General features: G+C 36.3%; 1 protein-coding gene across 6 annotated transcripts in view; it reads left to right on the top strand.

The window, feature by feature from the left end:
- The first annotated feature begins 4,943 nt into the window (after positions 1-4,943).
- NUF2 (NUF2 component of NDC80 kinetochore complex) overlaps positions 4,944-25,393 on the top strand; it is a 31,686-nt gene continuing 11,236 nt past the window's right edge. Inside the window, exons 1-11 of one of the 6 annotated variants that reach the window (XM_007130599.4) lie at positions 4,956-5,053; positions 7,702-7,819; positions 8,455-8,597; positions 9,795-9,869; positions 10,849-10,925; positions 11,438-11,499; positions 17,283-17,380; positions 18,582-18,655; positions 20,010-20,106; positions 20,997-21,059; positions 23,951-24,088. In XM_007130599.4, the coding sequence (XP_007130661.1) occupies positions 8,475-8,597; positions 9,795-9,869; positions 10,849-10,925; positions 11,438-11,499; positions 17,283-17,380; positions 18,582-18,655; positions 20,010-20,106; positions 20,997-21,059; positions 23,951-24,088 (807 nt within the window). In that variant the 5' untranslated portion in view covers positions 4,956-5,053; positions 7,702-7,819; positions 8,455-8,474. The other 5 variants (XM_024116849.3, XM_007130600.4, XM_055084240.1 and 2 more) reach the window with 5 other exon arrangements.

The following is a 25,393-nucleotide window of genomic DNA, read 5'->3' as shown; positions in this document are numbered from 1 at the left end:
ATTCAATAAAAAGAAAATCTTTTCACTCTGAGCCCCAGTCTCCCTTCTCAGAGGCTACTACTATTACTAATTTCTCCTGTTAGATGGACCATGTTTAAAAAGGAGTCATTCAATTCAACAACAAACATTGACTGGGTACCCAGTTTGTTGTGCTAGACACAAGTGTTAGGTGCTAGGGAATCAAGTCATTTAGCATCAGCCCTGTGCAATAGTGGAGAGAGACACAAAACTGATCATTTCAATAAAGTATAAACTTTTATTTTTTTCAGTATACAAAGAATACACGTGAGATCTCTCCCAATCGCACTGTATCTATCATTTTCATGTGTATCTCCCATAGGCATCTTGAGCTAGACATGTCCAAAACTCAATCACCAGTCACCTCCCAAAATGCGTTCACCTCTATATTTCCTAAATCAGAGAATGGCATCCCATTTATCTAGGGGCTCAAGCCAGAAAACTCACTCAGCAGATATTTATCAAGCATCTACAATGTCTAACGACGTCTAGGCCATGAACATATGATAGCAAATAGGGTCCTCACTCAAACTTGTTTATGGAACTCTATCCTTGACTTCTCTCACCTCTGCCCTCCCAATTCAGTCACCAAGTCTTGCTACTTCTACTTCCTGAATTCCAGTGGGATCTATTTCCATCTTCTTTCCCCTGGATTACTACAATGAGGTCGTAACTGGTTTTCCTTCCTTCAGTCTTGCCACTCTTCAATTCTATTTTCTCACAGCAGCCAGCCATCACCTAAATACAAACCTAATCTTGTTGAAGCCCTTCAAACTTACTATTAAGAAGTCCAAACGCCTTAACATGACTAGTAATACTCTTCATGATCTGGTGCCTCTTTACCTCCCTAGCCCTGTGTCTAGAATCTCTGTTCCTAGGCTGTGCTCTCCTCTTATGTCTGGGCCTTCACAGTTGTTACCTCTTTCTTGCCCTCCACCCTTTAACCTGGCCAATTCCTAGCTATTCTCCTGCATGGAGCCACTCAGACTAAACCACAATTTTTTAATTTTTTAATTACTTGTCTCCCTTCCCTATGAGAATATAAGCTCTATTAGGTCAATTATTATATTGATTATTATCACATTTGCTTGTTCATTATTATACTTCCAGTACCTAGTTTAGTGTCTGGCATAAAATAAGAGGCTCAATAAATATATTTTGAATGAATAAATCTATCCCTAGAAAGTCAGAAGGAAAGTCAACTAGTTCAGACTGTGGATTAGGGAAAGCCTTCTTAGAAGACATCTGAAAAGTATAAAGAAAGTAGGAATCAGGCAAAGAAATCAAGACAGTCCAGACGGAGTCAACAAGAATAAGAAAAGGTCTCAAAGTATAAAACAGCCTCATGAATGGGAAGTGGGTGTGATGGGAGATGACAGTGGAAACATAAACAGTGGCAAGATCATGGAGGTCCCAGGGTGCAGGCTATGGAGTTGGACTTTGTCTTGGAGGTGATGGTGGGATGGGTTGCAGAAGCTTAACCAGACCAGTGAAATAGTCAGATTTACATTTGAGACTGATCATTATGGCATCTACTTAGAAGACAAAGTGGGGGATGCAGGTGAGGGTTGTACGGCTGGAGGCAACAGTGAGACAGATTGGGCAGTTGAAAAAAAGAAAGCGATAAATTAGAATTTGAATGGCTCATGAGCCCTCCCAAATGCATCTATCTAGTAAGCAAGGAAATAAAAATCTGAATCTCAAGGAGGAAGTCAGGGATAGCAGTAGTTTTTGGATCCTTGAGCAAATAGATTAAAACAATGAGAATGGATGGTACTCTGAAGGAGAAGATTTATGCAAAAAACAAGAAAAATCAAGGTTGAAACTTATACTGTATAAAGGGCAGGCAGAGAAAGAGCCCCTTAAGAAGCACGAGATAGGCAGAAGACACAGGAGAGAAGCAAAGGGACTTAGGTTTCAAGAAGGGTCTGATTAATGGTGTCAAATGTAGCAGAGAGGTCTAGAAAGAGGCACTGATCAATAGCACAGGAGGAGTAGGCACTATTCATCTTCTGAGATCAATAAGAGAGAGACAGATAAATGTGGTGGTAAGGGAAATGGGTGGGCAGGAAGTTAAGGAATATGTTGCATGATGGCTTGAATTTTCTCAATTAACTGGAAACAAGGTTGCTGGAAATGTCTGTGGCCCCTGGGAAATCTCTATATTCAAATAAGTGGGTGCTTGATGGCAAGGAGGGTGTAGGATCCAGTCTGAGTATTTCATCTATTCCTACCACACTAGACCAAGTGAATCAACTGTTCATCCTCACTGACCCACTTAAAACAAAGCAGAAACAACAATTTGGAATTCTTGTCACTTAAAAAAGAGATTTAAAAAATTTTAACCAAAAGCACTAGCTACCACAGGACCGCCACCTGAATTAAAGATAAAGTCCTAGTTGCAAGCTGCCATAGTCTCACTGAGCATCCCATCTTGCCAGTCAAAGGTCTGCTCAGTCCTTACAGGTCTGTCATCCAGGATTTAAAGTGCAATCTAGAAAAGGAACATGGAATTAAAATTAGAAAAGAAACTGGCATAAAGGTCGCAGATGCATGTGAATGTGTGTTAAGTGCTTGAAAAATATCTTTTACACTACTCTAGTCACCTTCGAATAAAAAGAGAAGTTGAAGCTGAGGATGGAGGTAGTTATGAGAAATCACTGCAAGTTATAAGACAGGGAACTGACAAATGATAAAGGAGTGTCAAGAACTGGGGGTGAGCTGAAGCTGCAGACCAAAAACCTGTTGTACATCACTTTGTACATCCATTCTATTCTTGGTTTACATATAGGTCACTCTTTCCTTGTCTGGACTCTTAACAATGGTGCAGACATTTGTCGAGCACTTACCATTTGCAAGATATTTTACTAGGACAATGTATAAATAATAATAGTCAAAATAACAGGTAATACTTATCAAGTGTTTACAATTCTGCCAGACACTTTACATGAATGAATCCATTTAATCTTCATGACACCCTATAAATAAGATATTATCGCTACTTTAAAGATGCAGAAACCAGTTTAGTTAGGTTAAACAACTTGCCTGAGTCCATACAGATAGTAAGCAGTGTTATGAGGGATTTTGTTTTCTTGTTGTTGTTTTTTTTTGGCTGCATTGGGTCTTCGTTGCTGCGAGCGGGCTTTCTCTAGTTGCAGTGAACAGGGGCTACTCTTCGTTGCGGTGCGCGGGCTTCTCATTGTGGTGGCTTCTCTTGTTGGGAAGCACAGGCTCTAGGTGCGCGGGCTTCAGTAGTTGTGGCACACGGGCTCAGCAGTCATGGCTCGCGGGTTCTAGAGCGTAGGCTCAGTAGCTGTGGCGCACAGCCTTAGTTGCTCTGCGGCATGTGGGATCTTCCTGGACCAGGGCTCGAACCAGTGTCCCCTGGGTTGGCAGGCGGATTCTTAACCACTGCGCCACAAGGGAAGCCCCGTGATGAGGGATTTAAACCCAGCTCTTTCTGACTCAAGAGCTGAGCTCTCAGCCATTATGCTAGCTATGGTCCTTTACCCTGCCTCTAAGAAGATACCGCCTAGTGGAGTATGTGCATGCACTAGTAATCAGTTTGATTTGGTAAGTGCCAATGAGAAAGGTCTTTTTTCTCTCCTTTCCTCACTCCAAGCATTTTTTAAAAAATCTATTTTCTAACTCACTTTTGAGTTTTACTAGATTCTGACTTTTGAGAATTACATCAGTAAATGGACATAGAAAAGGGAAAAGGAAGCCCTAAACTAATGAATATGAAATGTATTTTTATTTCAAATAGGTATAAATTTCTATATCAATAGGTATAGCCTCCACCACCCCCCTACAACAAAGCACCAGAATTTGTGTACTTTCAATAGTCTTTCCAGTATCATTTTTCACTTGATTCAGTGCAGACTTCCCATCCAATACACCACCCTCACTAGATAATACTGTACGCTGCAGTCAGAAGCAAGTCCTATTACGGCTTCTAGAGCTCCAAGCCATAATAAAACTAAATGGTTCCCCCCAACCCCCGACAATTAGGCCAGTCGTATCTTCTGCTGCAAGACCCAGACTTGTGATCATGTATGAAGTGCCACGCATCATCTGAAGAATCCAACTCACTCGGGGACGTGCAAATTTGGGGAACAGTTCAATGTTGTTAGCACCGGGAGTGCCTTGCTCCTGTAGAGGGATGAATGAAGGGAGGGAGAACAAAGGACACAGGTTCTACACTAGATAGTGCCACTTACTATACAAGTGGAAACAAATCACTTCTGAGCCCCAGGTTTCTTGCCTGTAAATGTGAAAGGATTTGACCAGATGAACTGCTAAGGCTGCTCCCACCTCTTGAAGTTGGGCTCACCAACGCAGAATCAGATGATCTGTGTCCAAATCCTGGTTATGCTACTTGTGAACTACTGCGCACAGTTTTGGGCCAGTTGCACAATCTCCCTGATTTAATCCCTCATTTGATGATGGTATCTATTAGCCCCCTTTCCGTTTTTAATGAAGCCTAAATGAGATAATGCCTATAAGCATCCAACACAGAACCTGGCGTCTCAACGCTCAAAAAATATCGGTGTCATTACTCTGAGACTCTATGACTTACCCTGCCCCACTGAGAGCCCCACGTCCTCCTTCCCTTGTCACCTTGAGTTTAGCTCTTCTCCAGAAACCCTTTACTCGCTTCCGCTCTTCACCTCGCACGCCAAAACTGTTCAAAGGTCTCACGGAACTTCGTAGCAGCCCCGGACTCCTCCCCCAAACCGCGGCGCTCCCATTTCCTGCGGCATTTAGATCCGACTAGACGCCAACTCCGAGAAAAATAGTTCCGCTCGGAGCCCGGCGTCCTCTCTCGCAACTCCAGCACCAGCTGTCTCGTGTCTATTGAGCCCAACCGGCACCCGGCTTGGCGGAGCGCAGGAAGTGGGCGGGGCGGAACGGGGCGGGAGTTCCAGTAGGAGGCGGCAGGTTTGAAAAGTGATAACGGTCGGTGTTTGCTGATTTTTGAGTTCGCCTGTAGCTGCTCTGCGGACTCGCAGCCTTCCTGTGGGCGGCTGGTGCGGTAGGTGAGCGCAAACAGACGCTCGCGGACAGAGGACGCGAGACTGAGTGTGCCCTCTCGCTCCGGAGCAGCCGGCCGGAGCCCGGACGCGGAGCCTGGCAGTGTTTTCGTTACGCGCAGGGCTGGGGAGGAGGCTGGAGAAGCCAGCCTGTGGTAGGTGGGGGAAAGCTCATAGGTCGTGTTTATTGGATTTTAGTCCCCCAAACAACCTGAGCCCAGTTCCTACGAACCGAATGGGTGTTTGCTGGTACAGCATAGACTACGGGAAAAGAAACTTGAGGTGCAGCTGGTCAGTTAAATCTTGTATTTGTATATTTTTAACCCAGTTATTTAGAAGGTTATGGGGTTGCAGATGCTGGTCCACTGTCTTTGTAGACAAGCCTCCGTTGCTCAGACATTGCTTAACCAAAGTCAAACCCAAAAATCAAAAGGCAAAAATATCATACTTAATCCCAAAGTCAGAGGAAGAGAGCGGTGTATGCATGGCGCTTTGCATGCCTGGCACGATCATTTTCCCTGAATGAGTTCAGGAAACTTTTTACTTAATTTTTTGATGTTGAGAGTCTTTTCTCTTTGTTTTTGTTTAGCCTCTGCTTCCTGGGATTTTGATTTCCACGAAATCAGGTGGAAATCAGGATCGTGGTGTTGCAAATAAATGAGGAACGGAGGGGTAATTAGTAGTAAATGCCTGCTACTTGGTAGGCGATCTGAGGGTCACTGTACATATACTAGGTCATTTATATACTTTATCCCACCAGAGCTCAAACTGTATTGGAAGGCCTCTCTCCCCTTCTCTCCCCTCTGTCCTTTTCTCTCCCTCTCCTCTGTCCGGCTCTCCCTCCCTCTCTACGCACACACGTGAATGAATTGGAACTGAAGTTGTACTATCAAAGAAAGATAGAATTGGATATGGGAGGTGGTTCCAAAAGGAAACATTGGAAGTTTGGGAAACATCTTGAAGGAGACTAACTTGTAACAGAAAATTCATTAGGTTATTTGATGTGGTGGGTAGGAGGAGTAATTAAAGTATTTTTATAAAGATGTTACATGATGCATTTGGTGTTCTATACAGATTCATCTGATAGCACAGTGTGCAAGACTTTAGAAGAGAGGGATGTGCGATAATAATTAATGAAGATATTTTACACCTCTTTCTCTATTGTGATCATCTCTGATCCAGCTATAGTTTGTTTTGGAAAGTTGACTTTTTCTGCAGTCTTTGGGCAATTGATGATTTTTAAATCTATGACTTAGGTGAAAATATAGAATGCATATTTATGTTGAAAAGGACATATAATATATGAGGTGTCAGAATCTGGATCCAAGAAGATTCTGGCTGTAGAAGGAAAGCTTGGAATTATGAAATTCAATAATAGGAAATAGGAATAATAGGAAATTCAATGATAGGAAATGCAAATTACAAAATTCAATAATAGGAAATAGGAATAATGGGAAACTCAATAGTAGGAAATGCAGATCCTTGCTTAAGGTTCAAATAATCAATTATATAAAAAGAACATGAAGAAGTCCTGGCTTGTTGGCTACGAAGTCATGTAAGAAGTCATGTAAGAAGTCATGGAGAAGCGGGCTATGCTGAAGAAGTTCTTGGAGTTTCAGTCAATCACACACACATATATATATATTTGTCAGTAAGTGTTATAGTAGCACAAGATCAACAGTGACCATCATCAACTGTGTTGATATTCTGCCCTAAGCAGACCATATCTGGAGTATTGTGTTCAATTTGAGCATTACACTTTAAGAAGACATTGACAAAACAGTTTTAGAGGAAAGTGAGTAGAATGGTAAACTTTCTAAAACAAAGTCATAAAAGGAGTGGCTATTCTTAAACTATATTTACCTTAGACAAGGCAGGGCTAAGCAGAGATATGATAGCTTTCTTCACGTTTTTGAAAGTGGAGTCATAAAAACAAGGATTAATATATTCTATGTAGTTGCAATGACTAGAAGTAGGACCAGAAGGTAAGAGTTACAACAAACATATTTCTTCACAGTATGAGAGAGAGTTATCTGATTATTAGAGACATACTAAGGTAGACAGAAAGTTTCCTTGAGACAGTGAATTCTGTGATGTTTGCAAGTGTTTAAGCAGAACTGAGAAGTTATTTGTTAATCATCTTTTAGAATGGCTTCCTGCATTTGTCAGTGGTTTAAGTTGCCAAAGCTGCCTTTTAACCCTAACATTCGGAGAAACATTAGGAGCCTAAAGAAATAGATTTCCAGAATTGTGGGTCATTTCAGTTTGTTTGCAAAAGTGAGTGTATTCACTTTGGATCTCTGGGATCACACTGCTTCCCTAGAGAGTAGGAGATCCATAAGTAATGAACCAAGTATTGTTAACTGAGTGGCGGGGAAAGTGGCTTCTGTTGCTGCTGCTTCTACTACTACTGTTACTATTGCTATTCTGTTAGGCATAGCTAGAGATATGGAGAAAATTAAAGTGTCTTAGCTTACTGTTGGCTCACAATGCAGTGCCAGAGTTCTATAAACATTATCACAATACACTGTGGCAAGTATTATAACAGAGTTCAGTGCTAGCTGTAGGGTAGGATTTCTTAACCTCAGCATTATTGACATTTTGAACTGAATAATTCTTCGCTGTTGATTGGCCCCCTTATGCATTGCAGGATGTTTAGCAACATGCTGGGCCTGCTACCCACCAGATTCCAGTAGCGTCCTCACTCTAGTCCTGACAACCAAAAGTGTCTCCAAAGTTGTGAGAACTACTGCTCTAGGAGAACACAGGTGGGAATATTTTACTATCTAAGGACATTAGAGGAAGTGGTTTTTTGTTTTATTTTATTTTATTTTTCAAGTTCTCACTCTAGTGATTGGAATTCCTGCCAATTACAGTTATTTCTTTTTCTCTCTCTTCCTACTTACATCTCAAACCTTATTAATCATCTCACTGTGTGTACATTGAATAGAATGTTAAATCAGAGTACAGTTTTAGTATTTATGCTGTTTTGCTGTTGTTTGTGTATAGATTCTGCTGATAGTGTTGCCTATATATCTTGCTTTGAGGATTAATTCTCAGGATAGATCTTATTAAACTCTGTGCCCCCCAGATTTAAAGAAGTTTCTCATCTGTCTGTTCAACCTGTCTTCTTTCCCATATGAAAGAAAACAGCATTAGGAAAACTAGAAAATGACTGTGTTGCTTTAGAATAAGTTATTTTAGGAGATATATATATATATAGTATATACATTTGTCTTTAATGTTATCTTACTAGGATGTTTGATGATTTGAAGGTAGTTAACACTACTATGAATATAGTTCAACCTTGGGTTGTTAATTTTGTCCTTATATTTATCAGCTTCTAGATAATGAAAACTGCTAGTTGTGCCATGTTTCTGATCTTTGTTTTCAATTCCTTCAGACTAACAGGAGACTCCCAAGATGGAAACTTTGTCTTTCCCCAGATATAATGTAGCTGAAATTGTGGTTCATATTCGAAACAAAATCTTAACAGGAGCTGATGGTAAAAACCTCTCCAAGAATGATCTTTCTCCAAATCCCAAGGTAAAATGTAGTTGTGTTTGCATGTGGTTAATGTTATTTGAAAAGAAATTAAACTACTAGGTCTATAGAATGTGGAGAAAGGCATGTATATTACTATTTGATATAGGCTAGTCATTTTAATCCAGAGAAACTCTCTCACCTAGTGTAATTTTACAATAACATTAAGTTTATATGTGGGGCAACTTCTACATTCCCATTAGGAATTCAGATCTTTAATATGGTGGTTTTCTCCCCCAACCCTGAAAAAAAAAGCTTCTAAACCATAGGCATATTAAAGTATATTAAACTTTTTATTATTGGAGTAGTGGTCTGAGGGTATCATTTATTGGTAAAGCTTGAAGGAACTTAACTCCAAGTGGTTTCCAATCAGAAAAAATGCTTAGAAACAGTCTTTGGAAGCTTACAGATTAATTTTCTTGCATTATGCCCCGAGGAGGAATTGACTTGTTTTGACAGACGCTGTTCTTTATATCTTTAGTTATTAAATGCAAAAAAGAACTATTCATGTGTCACATGAAAATCCCAAAGTCTCCTTCCAGTTTCTTGTGTTCATCTTGAAGTGATAACATAATAAAACCTGGTTTAATGATGTAGAAATTAAACTTTTTGATATTGATGCCTCTTTAATTCTTTAAAATAGAACAAATAATCTCAGAATAAATGAACTTGTATATGGATGAGAACAGGTTCTATAGGCCAGCATTTGGGAACCACTGATTTAGAAGATAAAAGTTAAAAATCCCATACTATCCTATTAAATTTATACCTCCTGGCTCATAGTAGTCACTCTAACAGCTAAGGCATCTTAACCTTAACATCTGAGGCATCAAACAAGGTTTCCCATGTTCTTTTTAAAAAATACACCCTCATTATTTTTGTCATATGTCTGACAACCTGTTTTGAAAGACTAACCCATCTTCCATTCCCTAATGTGGATAGATTGCCTGGACTGGATTTGAATATACTTGCTAACATTCCGTATATAAGCTTAAACAACTGATCTTATTGACACTTATCACATGTGAGCAAACTGATAAGTATATAAGGTGTTTTAAAATTTGGAAAAATTAAGAAATATTTCAAGGGGAATGGAGTAATGTTATCACTCTTTTCTTCTTTGTATCCATTTACTATAATATTGGACAGTATTGGTGATAGTGGTGCAACAGAGTATTAAAAGTTATTTTTCTATTGTAGCCTGAAGTCTTGCATATGATCTACATGAGAGCTTTACAGATAGTATATGGAATTCGACTGGAGCATTTTTACATGGTGGGTTTAAGATGAGGCAAAATTATGTTTTTTGCTGCATTTCTCGTGCTCACACTGAGTACTGGTTTTCAGGATGGGAAGTTCTTGACTTTATTTTTAACAAAATCAAGGCTTATTTAAAATTAATGTCACTTACACGGGAATCTTAGGCATAATAATGGCCTATACTGATAGCTTTAGTAAGATGAAAACTGTTACTAAAGACCTAAATGACACAAGTTATTGATGCTATGCAGTTATTTACAGATTTACAGTTTTTCTTCAGAGACTATAGTAAGCAACAACAAAGTCTTTACAGATACTGTTCTCTTCTCAGGAAGGACTCCCAAATTAGAGTAGGAGATACGTACTAAGATTGAAAACAATTGAAATAAGGCAATTGAGCTTTTAGAAAATTAGGTATTTCTAGTAGGAAGATTATCTTTCTTAATCTTTTTTTGCTGTTGTTAAATCATCGGCATCATCTGAAGATGTACAAAAATGTAATATCTGTAGAGTCTCACCAATATTATGTATTATTTAAAAATCAAAGGGTTTGTCACTTATTTGCTATGAAACCTTGCTAAAGCTTAGTTTCTTTGTCTATAAAATAGGGATAGTGCTCTGTCCTACTGTGGTTATAAAAATTAAGAAAGAATATATTGAAAATGCTTAGCATAGTACCTGATATTTAGTAAATGCTAACCATTACCCCTATATTTATTTTTTTTAACATCTTTATTGGAGTATAACCCCTTTATTTTTTAGTTCATTTTAAAAGTCTTTATTGAGCACTGACTGTGAATCTAGCATTATTAATATTAATGACAACTCTAGTTTTGTGCCAGGATCTGTATTGTTTGCTTGTTTGTTTTAAATTAATGATAATAAGTTAATATATTTTGATTATAATCTATGATTAAGATTTCTTGAGGTTGAAGATTTTTCTCATTTTGTCTATTCAATGTGTAACTTAGATTTTCTGGTTTATTACATTTAGATGCCAGTGAACTCTGAAGTCATGTATCCACATATAATGGAAGGCTTCTTACCAGTCAGCAATCTGTTTATTCATTTGTGAGTAAAGAGTCATTATTTTCTTAGTCCACATTAGTATTTACATTACATTCAGCTTTCTTAAAGACATGATTTTCTTTGGGAGGGAATTTCTACTATTTTTCTTTCCACTCCATCCCATAAATATCCAAAATTGTACACTTTCAGCAAACACAGCTAACTGCCTCCACCTGTGGCACCTTCAGTTCATTCAAATGATGTATTAAGATATTGTGAGTCTAAAATTGTTGGAGGGTTTTGCATTCTTAGAGAGTCCTAGTACATCAAAGAGTGTGGGTTGTTTATTAGAATCTATAACGATACCTTGGTATTACATGAATATTTGTGTAATATACAGAAAAAGTAGATTTCAGTGCTGTAGGATTATATATTGTAGTAGACTTCTGACTTGGTCCTTTGACATTGAGAAATATATCCAGAAATCTTTTTGAAAATAAGATGTTTATGCCCTTTGGCTTAGTATGTAATTCACAGTACACTTTTCAATATGCTTGCTCCACTTTATCTTCAAGGGACTCATTTCTGCCCATCTGTCGGGTGAATGACTTTGAGATTGCTGATATTCTATATCCAAGTAAGTGAGAATTTAAAACAATTTTTAACGTTTGGCTTCAATCTAACATTTTACCTTTCCATCAATAAATGTGAAAAAAAAAAGAGAAAAAACTTCAAGGAACTTGGATTTAGAAAGTATATCTGATTCTCGAGGATGAATTTTTTCATATCCTATTATTGGAAATTTTTCCTTTATAAAGCCACAGAAAACCTGTTTTTCTGATTAGTTTTTCTTAACTCCTTACATTTGAAAAATGTCCTGTAAATTTGAGAATATGAATAGAAATAATATGCAAGCTATGATGTTGCATAGTGGGTTAATTATACCAGTTTTATCAAATGTAGTAATTACTTTTTACCATGACAAAAGTACCTTTTAGCACTGATAATAGTCATGATATTATATTAAAATGTAAAATTCTCCTAACTTTGTGTCCGTTTATTCATTTGACCCTTTTTTATTTATATATCAGTTTATCTTATATTGGAAGATATTTGGTGTGCTATGTAAAACTTTGTTTTTTATCCTCTTTTGGATCTCCTCCTTTTTTTTGTTGTTGTTTATTGACATATAATTTACACAAAAGTTCACCAATTTTAAATGCATAATTGAATAAATCTTAACAAATATATACAGTTATATAACCAGTGCCACAATCATGACCCCCCAAAGTTCCCTCACATCCCTTTGAAGTCAGTTTCCTTTGGTCACCCCCTTTTACCTGCAATCACTGATCTGCTTTTTATCACTATAATTTTTTGACTTTTCAGAACGTCATGTAAATGAAAACATATAATCTGTAGTCTTTTGTGTCTGGCTTCTTTAACTTAGCATAATGCTTTTGAGATTTGTCCATGTTGTTGCATTTACTAGTACTTTGTTTCTTTTATTTTGCAATAGTAGTGTATCGTAAGTATATACCACAATTTGTTTATCCATTGTCCAGTTGATAGACATTTGAATTGTTTCCAGTTTTTGGCCATTGTGAATAAAGTTGCTGTGAACATTAGTGTACAAATCTTTGTATGCACATGTTTCATTTCTCTGGGTAAATACTGGAAGTAGAAATTCTGGTTCACGTCGTAAGTACATGCTTAACTTTTTAAGAAACTGCCAAACTGTTCTTCAAAGTGGCTGTATCATGAAGCTAGTGTATTACCACTAGCAATATGTGATAGTTTCAATTGCTCCACATCCTCCCTGGACTAGATATTGTAGGTTTTTAATTTGACATGCTAGAGGCTGTCTAGTTGTATCTCATGGTTTTAATTCACATCTCCCTGATGACTAGATAATAATGAGCATATTTTCATATGCTTATTTGCTATCCATATGTCTTTGGTGAAGTGTCTATTTGAATCATTTGCCTACTTTTTAAAAATTAAGTTGAGTTGGAAGGCTTCTTCAGATATTTTGGAAACAAGTAGTTTATCAGGTATGTGTTATGAAAATATCTTCTCTTGGTCTGTTGCTTGCCTTTTTAATTTCATAACTGTCTTTTCAAAGCAAAATATATTTCAATTTTGAATATTCTAATTGATCATTGTTTTTCTTTTGTCATTCATAAAACTATTTTGTGTTCTACCAAAAAATCTTGGCCTCAAGGATTTATTTGGCTAAATTTTATCCTATATTTTGCTGTAAGCGTATTGCAGTTTCAGCTATTATTGTTTAATGCCTGAATTTTTGTATATCATCTGAGGCAAAGGTCAAGGTTCATTTTTTTTCCTTTATGCATATGCATATATATATATATATATATATATACATATATATATATGAGTATGTTTCTGGCTTCACTCTTTGCTCCATTGATCTATATGTCTGTCTTTACACCAACCATACTACCTTGATTACTTTAGCTCTATAGTAAGTCTTGAAATCAAGCAGTGGAAGTCCTGCAACTTTGTTCACTTTTTCAAAATTGTTTTGGTTATTCTGGTCTTTTGTATTTCCATATAGATTTTAGAATCAGCCTGTCACTTTCAACCCCCCTCCACTCCCCATAGCCTACTGGAATTTTGACTGAGATTACTTTGAATGTATAGTTCATTTGGGGGATAATTGACAGCTTGATAATATTGGGTCTTCTAATCCATGTGTATATCCCTCCATTTATTTAGGTTGTCTTTAATTTTTCACAACAATGTTTAATAATTTTCAGAGTACAGGTCATATACATTTTGATAAATTTATCCCTAAGTACTTCAATTTTAAGTGATATTGTAAACTTCTTTTAGTTTAAATTTCTGATTGATTGGTTATTGCTAGTGTAGAGAAACAATTGATTTTTATATATTGACCTTATTTCTAGTAGATTCTTTAAAATAGATTCCTTAGGATTTTCTACACGGACAATCATATTGTTTGAGAACAAAGACAGTTTTACTTCTTTTCCAGTCTAGATGTATTTTAGTTATTTTTCTTTCCTTCTGCAGTGGTTAGGACTTCTAGCATAATGTTGAATTAAAATGGTGAGAGGAGGCATCGTTGTCTTGTTCCTGATATTAAGGGGAAAGCATTTAGGCTTTCACCAGTAAGTGTAATGTTAGTTTTAGGATTTTCTTAGATTGCCTTTATCAGGGTAAGCAACTTCTATTCCTAGTTTGTTTCATGAATGGGTATTGACTTGTTTTAAATTGCTTTTCTGCATCTAGTGAGAAAATCAAGTGGTTTCTCTTTTTCAGTCTAGTGGATTACATTGTTTGATTTTTGAATGTTAAACCAACTTTGTATTCAGGATGAACCCCATTTGATTGTGATACATTATGTTTTTTAATATATTGCTGGATTTGATTTGCTAATATTTTGTTGTGTTTTTGTGATGATGTTCATGAGGGCTATTGGTCTGTAATTTTTTTGTAATTTTACTGCAGTGACAGACTTTGGATATCAGGGTATTGCTGGCCTCTTAGGATGAGTTTAGAAAGATTCCCTCTTTCATTTCCAGGAATAGTTTTATAAAATTTGTGTTATTTCTTCCTTAAATGTTTGGTAGAATTCACCAGTAAATCCATTTGGGACTGGAGTTTTCTCTGTGAGAAGGTTTTAAATTAATTAATAATTCAATTTTTTAAAAATAAATAAAGGGCTATGCTGTTTGTTTATTCCCAAAGCTACTGAATGAGCTTTTTGTTGGCTACCTTTTTCAGCAAGTTTATCCATTTCATTTAAATGGGCAAATTTATTAACATAAAGTTGCTCCTAATTTTCCCGGGAGCACAGGCTCCGGAAACACAGGCTCAGCGGCCATGGCTCACGGGCCTAGCCTCTCCGCGGCATGTGGGATCTTCCCGGACCGGGGCACGAACCTGCGTCTCTTGCATCGGCAGGCGGACTCTCAACCACTGCACCACCAGGGAAGCCCTTCCTGTATCATTTTAATAGTCTTTGGGGTTAGTAGTGATGTCCCGTCTCTCATTCTGACATTAGTAATCTGTGTTTTCACTCTTTTATTTTTCCCTGATCAGTCTGGCTAGAGGTTTATCAATTTTGTTGAGCTTTTAAAAGAACTAGATTTTTGTCTCACTGATTTTTATGTATTTTATTTCTGTTTTCTGTTTTATTGGTTTTTGTGCTATTGTTATTCCTTCTTTTTTCATGCTTGCTTTGAGTTTGCTCTTCTTTTTTTTTTTTCTCCTAGTTTTTTAAAGGTTAGAAGCTGAGGCCATCAGTTTGAGATCTTTCTTCTTTCCTAATATAGGTGTTTAGTGCTAATAAATTTCCCTTTAGCCCTGCTTTAGCTGTGTCCCACAGACTGATTATAGATGTTTTTGTGTGTGTGTGCGCACGCGCATGTGTACACGCACACATGCATTTTGGATTATAAATTTAAGCTCATCTTCAGCAGGATAGTCCCGTGCTTCTTTGGCTTCTGGGGTTGAGGCCATATCCCTCCTGAGGTATCTTTTGCTTTTGGAAGTTATTCTAGGATTATCATTAGCTAAAGACCACTTTTTATCTTAATTCCTAATTTCGATAGTTCTTGGATCAAATATATAGTTTAACTTAAACCAAAAACCCATATGGCAATGGGCCCAAGGTTTAGAATTCTCAGAGGAGACTATTTCCTTACTAGAGACAAGGCTGAGCCACTAGTAACTTTGTCATTTCCCTGCACTGATATGAGAAATTTTTCTTTCTTTAATCTACCTTTTTTCTAAGGATGTAGCCTTTCTAGTCTCACATCTAGTAGGATCCCACATCCAGGAGTCCCACATCCAGTTCCCTGTGTCATGTGAGTCCAAGGCATCATCAAGTGTTTCTATATGAAAGTTAATAATCTAAACCACTTGCTTACTCAACCTGGAGTTATTCTCTCTTGGTTCTCCTCATTTCTGGCTGTTTGTTTGTTTTTTTTTTTTGGTATGCGGGCCTCTCACTGTTGTGGCCTCTCCCGCTGCGGAGCACAGGCTCCGGACGCGCAGGCCCATCGGCCATGGCTCACGGGCCCAGCCGCTCCGCGGCATGTGGGATCTTCCCGGACCTGGGCACAAACCCGTGTGCCCTGCATCGGCAGGCGGACTCTCAACCACTGCGCCACCAGGGAAGCCCTGTTTGTTTTTTTTAATAAATTTATTTATTTATTTAATTTTTGGCTGCGTTGGGTCTTCCTTGCTGTGCGTGGGCTTTCTCAGGTTGTGGCGAGCAGGGGCTACTCTTCGTTGTGGTGCGTGGGATTCTCACTGTGGTGTCTTCTCTTGTTGTGGAGCACAGGCTCGAGGTGTGCAGGCTTCAGTAGTTGCAGCACGCCAGCTCAGTAGTTGTGGCTCGTGGGCTGTAGAGCGCAGGCTCAGTAGTTGTGGCGCACGGGCTTAGTTGCTCCGTGGCATGTGGGATCTTCCCGGACCAGGGCACGAACCCGTGTCCCCTGCATCGGCAGGTGGACTCTCAACCACTGTGCCACCAGGGAAGCCCTGCCATTCCTTTTTGTAGGACTCCAATTATACATTTGTTATGCTGCTTGATATTGTCCCTCAGTTCATAAGTTCTCTATTCTTTTTTTTCTCTCTGGCCTTCATTTTAGATAGCTTTTATTGCTATGTCTTCAGTTTCACTAATCCTTTCATCTGTAGGTCTAATCTGTTCTTAATCCTATCTAGTGCATTTTTCATTTCAGGTATTTTATTTTTCAATTGTAAAATTTGATTCAGGTTTTCCCTTTCTCTCCTTATAATGCTAATGCTTTTCTCTACCTTCCTGAACAAATGGAATATATTTATAGAATATATTTATAGGCTGAATGAATTCAAAGGCTGAATCAAGAAGATAGAGTTTTTATAAATTCTAGTTACTTTGGCCTCTTCAGACTTTAAAAATTATAGTTGCTTTGGTCTCTCCAAACTCTAAACTCTATCTTCATGACTCAGCAAAGCCCATGAGTTCTGTTTATATTCTACCTCCCTGGGGTACAGCCTGAAAATTCCCTTAAGTGGTGGGCTAGTGCATTCATTAATAGGGTTCACCTCATTTACTTCTCTTGTGGATTGCTGTCCTATATTGCTTGTTGTTCAGTGTCTAAAATTTGTTGTTTTATATATTTTGTCTGGTTTTCTGGTTGTTTAAGATGGGATAGTAAATCTGGTCTCTGTTGTTCTTTCATGGTCAAAGTGCTTTTTTTTTTGGTTAAGATAATTCTGATCATCAGTTTAGAGCAGAAGTTCTTCACTTTGGTTAATTAGCATACACACATTTTTGTTCTGTAACTATGAGCAGAATATATGGTGGAAAAAGGATAAATTTTCACTTTTATATTATATTGTTTCAAAGATTTATTTAAGGAGTCTTTCTTTCTATTTTAGAGGCAAAACGGACGAGTCGGTTTTTAAGTGGCATTATCAACTTTATTCACTTCAGAGAAGCATGCCGTGAGACATACATGGAGTTTCTTTGGCAATATGTAAGATTTAAGTGTATTTTTTCGGTCACATACCAGATCAATAACATCATTTGTACACCACTAATCTGTTTTGAAATGGTTGTCACAGATACCTAATTGTTTTATGGCCATCAGAATTAAATTTACATATCAATATTATATTCATATGAAACTGCAGATTTTAGTAAGCTGATCTCAGAATGAGATTTTCTTCTATATTTGGTATCATTAGGGAGAAGCTGGGGTTTTTGTTTTAACTTTGTAGCTGAGACTCCTTTTCCTTTATTTGGAAATGTAAGGGAAGAGAATAGTGATAACCCATTCCTTTTCTTTGAAGTTTAATAGATAATATAGTGTTCTTTAAATAATTGAGATATTTGACATTTATATTTGCTTTCTAAATAATGGTCTAATTAGGTATTTTGTTCTATTTATCATGCTTACTCAGCATTGCATTATAAGATTCAGTTCAAGTAAATCACTTTAACAGATAGAAACTCATTTCATCAACAATTTAGGGAATTTGGAAAGATTATGGGTCATCTGTGTGATTTGTTCCCATCTGTCCTCAGTTTGAAGGTACCAGACTTTTAGAAAAGCACCAGAGTAACACCAGAAAATTAGGCCTTTAGTGACAGAGCTACATTGATAAATATTTCCTTGTACAAATCATGTTCAGCTTATACCACCTAAACATCACATACTCTCCAAAGTGTACAGATGTATGTACCAGCACATACAAACACACAATTTTGTTTTGCTAATTTCACTTCATTTTTTAAGACATGGCTCAGACATCTATCATTTCTATGAACCCTCTGCGATACACCTTCCCAGCCATTGCCCAAGTTGGATTGGATGTCAGTATATTCAGTTCTATGACAAGTTGTTTTGTAGTTTTATATTTGTTTTTCTGACTCGTTAAAGAGACTGAACTACTTAAGTCGAGGAACTATAAGTTAGTCTTCTTGGAAATTATTCCTGGTACCTAGCACAGGGCGTGACTGTAGTAAGAACTCAACATTTGTGTGTTGAATAAGTAAAGGAATTCCTAAGTCACTTGTCATAAATGCCCAATTCTTTCTTAAATTTCTTATTTTTCATGGTGAAAGTTGTAGAGTGAGGAAGGATTTTGTAGCCAGTACCGGTAGATATTTTTTTAAACATGTCTCTGATTATGTTGAAAAACACTAATATAAAATTGTTAAAATTGCTTTAATAGAAATCTTCTGTGGACAAAATGCAGCAGTTAAATACTGCACACCAGGAGGCAATAATGAAATTGGAGAGACTTGAGTAAGTAGGAGACTTACAAATAAAATAAATGCAATTTCAAAATGCAAAATGAGTGTAAGTAGTATTTTACAGTCTACAGTCTACTTCATCTCTTTTATCTTCCTTATTAAATAGCAGAGTGTTTAAGTTTACCTTTTTTGAAAAAGAAAAACTGGCTTTTCTTCTTTCTAACTTTTAGTGCATAATTTATTCTTTTACTTATTTGTTGTTAGTGCATCAGCCAGACATATTTAAAGCCATTAACTTACTCTCCTAAATTATATCTAGTGGTATTTATCTTACGTAGGTGAGCAGTAACTGACAGGATTCTCTTTTTTCCTTCAGATCAGTTAATTCTGTTAAAATTTTTATTCCTTCCACAGAGGTTTGCTGTTTTGTTTTGTTTTGTTTTGTTTTTTGACTCAAAGGTCAGATAGGAGAAGGAATCATTCAAGGGTTATGATTTCTTGGCTTTATATATATTGATTTTGAACAAAAGGATTTTTTTATCCCTTCTAATATGTTGATGTCTTTGGATTTTTCTGTTTCAGGTGAGAGCTCTTTTTTAGCCCGCCCTGGCGTAAATTGCCTTTAGAGACAGCAGTAAGCTGAAAAGACTGGGAGTAGGAGGCAGATATTAAAATTTAACATGGTAAATTCACCATAAACCAAGAGAAATGACAAACTGGAAGAGAATATTTGCAACATATGCAGCAAAGCCTTACTATCTCTAATAACAAAGGCCATGTAATATTCTTAATATACAAAGAACTCCTACAAACTGATAGGAAAAAAGATAATGGAAAAATGGGCAAAGGCTATAAACAGGGAATTTCCAGAGGATTAAGTACAAATAGCTAATTAAAAATATGTAAAGATTGTTGAACTCAATAGCAGTCAAGGAAATGAAAATTAAAGTAACAATTCTACACCATGTTTTAAAAACTAAAGTTGAGAACATTCATATGGAAGAGGCTGAAACATGTGTTAAGTGCTGTTAGGAAGGATTAGTAGAGCAAAAGAGATGGGTGATACAGGAGAGAGATGTGAGAAAATGAGAGCCAGAGCAGAGGTGGAGGAATCAGCATTAAAATTAGGAGTGGAGTCAGAATGGGTAGGTATGTATGCAGATGAGTCCACACAGAGATTTGGTGGGAGGAAGTTGAAGGAGCTCATCTGATTTTTATTTTCTCTTTGTAGTAGAGGCCAGCCAGGTCATGGATTTTAAATTACTGTCATTTGGAAGAATGAGAACTCATAAACATGAAAGCAGATAGTTTTTTTCTTTTCAGTTATTGGAGGGCAGAGACTGTTTTTGGCCTTTCAAGGTTAAGAACTTGATATATGTTGTTTTAATTTACTTTGCTGTGTTCAGTTCTGTTCCAGTTGAAGAGCAAGCAGAGTTCAAGCAGCTTTCAGATGATATTCAGGAGCTGCAGCAATCACTGAATCAAGAGTTTCGTCAAAAAACGGTATCTGTTGTTGGACACCTTAAACTTTTTTAAAGTTTTTTTTTAGATGTGGAGGAGCTAAGATCACATTGCTTTCAATTACTAATGAAATGGGGTATATCGCTGTGTCCATTTGTGCACCTTATAACAGATATATACTTCTGTTGTCCAGGTCAAACCATGATTATTTATTGATGTTGTCAAAGGTATATGCTATCTTGTTGACTAGAATTTTTTGAGATTTTTCTGTGTCTAAACCTGATGTTTCCAGACTGTGTGCTGAGGCACCCTGGATACTGCAGCAAACCCTCAAGGGTGCTTCAGGATATTTTAAATTTTAAAGGGAAACAACATTCAGCATCTGTCATACACTGCTTGAACTTTTCTAGCTCAAGGTAGTTCACAGTTTCAACATGAACTCACATTACCTTCCTTTCGTATCTTTGTGAACATGGGTTTTTGGCTTTTGCCATGATAAAAAGCAAGTGCTATGTGAAAATCATCGTGCAACAGGAAATAAGAATTGTCTGTGTCCAATGATTATAAGATGTGTGAATTTGTGCAATGCCCAATTTTTGCAGTACACACATCCAATTTGGAAGTAGTTGTGGCTGTTTAAGAATAAAATAAAAATAGTATTTTTCTTTCAATTTGTATGTATTACTTTTTCAAAGGGCTACTGAGTTATTAGGACATAAATACTTCTTCAGTTATTTGGATTTAACTACTTAATAAAGGAACTGTTAGGTGTTTCTTTTGGTCTTAGGGTCATAATGAACAGAAAGTTTGAGATTATCGGGTCTAATCCATTTAATTCCTCTCCTTTCTTACTTTTATTTTATTAAAAAGCATTGACTAAATTTAAATCTGTTTTGAATCATTATAAAGCAGTTGTTGGCTTCTTTCCCTAGATAGTGCTGCAAGAGGGAAATTCACAAAAGAAGTCAGATATTTCAGAGAAAACCAAGCGTTTGGTAAGCATCTTTTCATTTAACTAGCATTTAAGGTTTGAATCTTTTGTTTGGAGGAGTATTTTAACTGTGTGTTATTATTGTTAAATGTTTCTCTCTTTTTCCCTTAAAGTGAAACTAATTTAACTGTTTCCAATTTAAATATAATAGATGACTATTGTTTTAAAAAATATGGAAACACAAAAATGTATGACAGAAGTGAAAATCACCTGAAAGCTCACCACGCAATCAGATACATGTCATAGATTACATTTCTCTGTGCAAATATACACATATATGCATAATTCTACATAAATGATATTACACTCTACATGTCTCAAACCTGCTTTTTTTTCATTTTACAATATAGTTAAATAGTTATCATGTCAATATATAGCTTCATTATTTTAATAACTGCATATAGTTGTGCATTCTATGTATATACCTTAATGTAGATTGTTTCAGTGTCCTATTGATAGACATTCACATTGCTTCTAATTTTTTTGCTATTGAACAATAGCACGTGTGTTACACACCTACACATGTACCTGTATATTTGTGCACCAGGCTGCTTTTTATCATACAGTAGATTCCTAAATGTAGGATTTCTGGGTTAAAGGGAATCACACTTAAATTTGGCCCACATTGCCAAACTGACTTCTAAAAAGATATCAATTTGCACTTCTACCAGTAGAATATGAGAGTATTCTTTTCCCTACATTGTTGTCAAAAGTGGATGTTTTTACTTTTTAAAAATTTTTATCTTTGTCATTCTTATAGGGGAAAAAAACACCTCATTTTAATTTTGATTTTTTTCTTTTTTTTTTTAGTGATTTAGACCACCTTATTCAGTGATTTGTTATTTCTTACTTTGTGCTTTTTAAAAATTTTTATCTTTGTCATTCTTATAGGGGAAAAAAACACCTCATTTTAATTTTGATTTTTTTCTTTTTTTTTTTTAGTGATTTAGACCACCTTATTCAGTGATTTGTTATTTTTTTGTGAATTACCTGTTTATGTTCCTTGTTTATTTCATTTTTTTTTTAAAGTCCATGAATTAGGGGTATTAACTCTATTTGTCTTTCAAATTCATCACTTTTTCCTATTGGCAGGTTTATGTATTTATGTAGTAAAATTGATAGATACAGTATTCTACATTTGGGTTTAACTCTATACATAGAAAGGCCTATCTCATTCCTCATTTTTTTAATCCCATATTTTCTCTTGTACTTTTATTATTTCCCTATTATTATTTTTTTGTTTTTTTAAATAAATTTATTTATTTATTTTTGTCTGCGTTGGGTATTTGTTGCTGCATGTGGGCTTTTCTCTAGTTGCGGCAAGCAGGAGGCTACTCTTCATTGCGGTGCACAGGCTTCTCATTGTGGTGGCTTCTCTTGTTGTGGAGCATGGGCTCTAGGTGTGCAGGCTTCAGTAGTTGTGGCTTGCGGGCTCTAGAGCGCAGGCTCCATAGTTGTGGCGCACGGGCCCAGTTCCCTCGCGGCCTGTGGGATCTTCCCGGACCAGGGCTCGAACCCATGTCCTCTGCGTTGGTAGGTGGATTCTTAACCACTGCGCCACCAGGGAACTCCCCCAATTATTTTAATGTTTATATTTTATAGTTATCTGAGATTTACTTTGGTATAATATATTCCTTATTTTTCTGTCATTTTTTTATTGGCAGATGTTTTCATCAGAGTAGTATTAACTATGGTTCAATTTTATTATTCATTTCTCTCTGTCCCATTTAAATCTATATTAAAACAAAATCACTTTGTAGTTAAAATAGCAAATTTAGGCTTTTTGTAAAGGGAAGAAAATTGATGAAAGTCAGTGCTAATGTAAGGAAAATGATCTCTAATTTTGTAGGGCATTAAAAGAGTAGATAATGTGGTGGTGTGCTAAATTCTAAGAATAAAGTAAATAATATTGTTTCAAACATTCAGTTTTGGCCTCTGAGTTAGTTGATGAAAAGGTAAGAACTTTTTAAAATTTTTTAGTTAGAAATAATTTAGGCAATTTATACAAGCTGTATAGTAATACATTCCTATTGTAAAATACTCAGATAACACACATATACATATATAAAGAGAGGGAGAGAGAGAGAGACATGAAAGGCCCTCTTCTCTCTGCCAACTGTACCTAGAGGTTACACTTTTCCAGTCCTTTTTCTGTGCCGTTACATGCACAGATATAGGTGCATATAGTCATTTGTTGCTGTTTTGTTGTTCTGTTTTCATAGGAATGGATTTGTGTTATATAAGATAATTCTCAGATACCCTTCATCTTAATTCCCCAAATGGTTTGAAATTCAGGAGAAGGAAATTTGTTTAATTTAGTAACTGTATACTGAGTACCTTCTCAGTGCTATTACTTTCATTGGGTTCTGGGAAAGCAAAGATAACTGTTCACAATCCCAGGTTGCTCAGTTAATTCAGAAACACATATTAAATACATAGTTATAGTATCACATGTACAATAACTGTTTATAGAAGGAATACAGAGGAAGTAGGAACAGGATTTTCAAGGATTAATAGAAACTCACTTGCAGTACAGGAATGGGATGATGGTACTCAGGAGGACCATACTATCAGAGAGAGATCACTTATAATTGTCCAGACATAAGACTGACTGTATTACCAGATTGTAGAGTATAGTAGGAAGCTGGTGGAAGATGACACTGGAAAGGAGAGTAAGAGCTACATAATGAAAGATCTTGAATAGTGTGTTAAGGAGCCTGATCTTTGGCCTGCAGACAAATGTGAACAATCAAGCAGGTGAGTGATGTGGTCAAAATTTAATTTAACCCCCACTACAACAAACACAGACCCATTTCTTTGTTCTTTTCCATTACTGTAGTGGCTAATCACCAGTTTTATTATTATATCTAACATATAAAAATGTTTTCTCAACAGAATGAACTAAAATTGTCAGTGGTTTCTTTGAAAGAAGTACAAGAGAGTTTGAAAACAAAAATTGTGGATTCTCCAGAGAAGCTTAAGAATTATAAAGAAAAAATGAAAGATACAGTCCAGAAGCTTAAGAATTCCAGAGTGAGTTTCCTTTTTATTTTAATGCTTTTCTCTTTTTCTGTTTAGCAACTCTTGTTTAATTGTGTGTTAATTTTCTAATTTCCAGATTATCTATACATCTCTTCTTCTTAGGCTTTTTGCCCTTGTCTTTAATTTTTAGCTCTTCTCTAAAATGGATGTAGGAAAAGAAGTATAATTTCAAGACATTTGTTTAATTATGCAACAAATTTTTGAGTCTTTTGCACTGGGTGATCAAAACAGAAATGACCTGTCCTCATGAGACTTAGTTACTTTATCTTAAGTGAGAAAGGTGTTAAACAATTTTAAAATCAATTATATAATTATAAATTATAATATGTATTATGAAAAAGTATAGGGTGTGCATGTGTAGAGGCAGGAAGTATATGGGAACTCTCTGTACCTTCTGCTTAATTTTGCTATGTACCTAAAACTGCTCTAAAAAATAAAGTCTATTTTTAAAAAAGCACCAAAAAGAGAAACAAACAAAAAATAGGATAGGGTGCTTCAAAATAACATAATGAGAGTAACCTAGTTTAGTATTGTGGAAATCAAGAGGTGGAGGTGGGAAGGAATGGAAATTTATGTTGACATCTGAAGGATGAACAGAGGTTATATTAATAAATTGATATTGGAAGAGCATTCAAGGCAGAGGGAACAGCATATGCAAATTCTATGAGGTAGTAGTAGAGAGTAAGTTATAGTCAAGGAAGAAAGCATGATGTATAAGAAGGAGAATAGCATGAGATGATGATGGAAAAATGGACAACGGGCAGATTATTCAGGGTGCTGGATTTTACCTTAAGAGCAAGGGCATACCACTGGCTAGTTTAAAAGGGGAGTGTTGGAACATGGTATGATTTAAGTTTAAAAAGATTATGGGTTACTCTGGGAGATGGATTGAGGTATGTGGGACAAAAGTAGAAGTGGGTAGACAATTTAGCATCCTTTATGAGGAAAGGGTTTTAAACTATTAATTAAAAAGAACATTTCTGGTTTATCTCTGAATTTGTTCTTCAAGTCATTCCTGATAATTGAGAATTATCACACGGGAATAGACAAAGATTACTAGAACAGAAATGAGAGCTCAGAAATATATCCGAGTGTTTATGAGATCTATTTATTTAATAAGCAATTCTGATTCAATTGGCAGTTCATCTAGGCGAAAAGCAAGTTGGGTGTATACCTTGCACCATTTACAAAAATAATTTTTAATTGGATTGAAAATTTAACAAGTTTAGAAATTTTAGAACACTTGTATTATCTTGGACTGGGATAGAGTTTTTAAATTAAGATTGGAAACTCAGA

The sequence above is a fragment of the Physeter macrocephalus genome, chromosome 4, assembly GCF_002837175.3.
Source record: "Physeter macrocephalus isolate SW-GA chromosome 4, ASM283717v5, whole genome shotgun sequence".
NCBI lineage: Eukaryota > Metazoa > Chordata > Mammalia > Artiodactyla > Physeteridae > Physeter > Physeter macrocephalus.
Note: the sequence above shows the minus strand (reverse complement) of the source record. Positions and strands in the feature narration are given on the sequence as shown.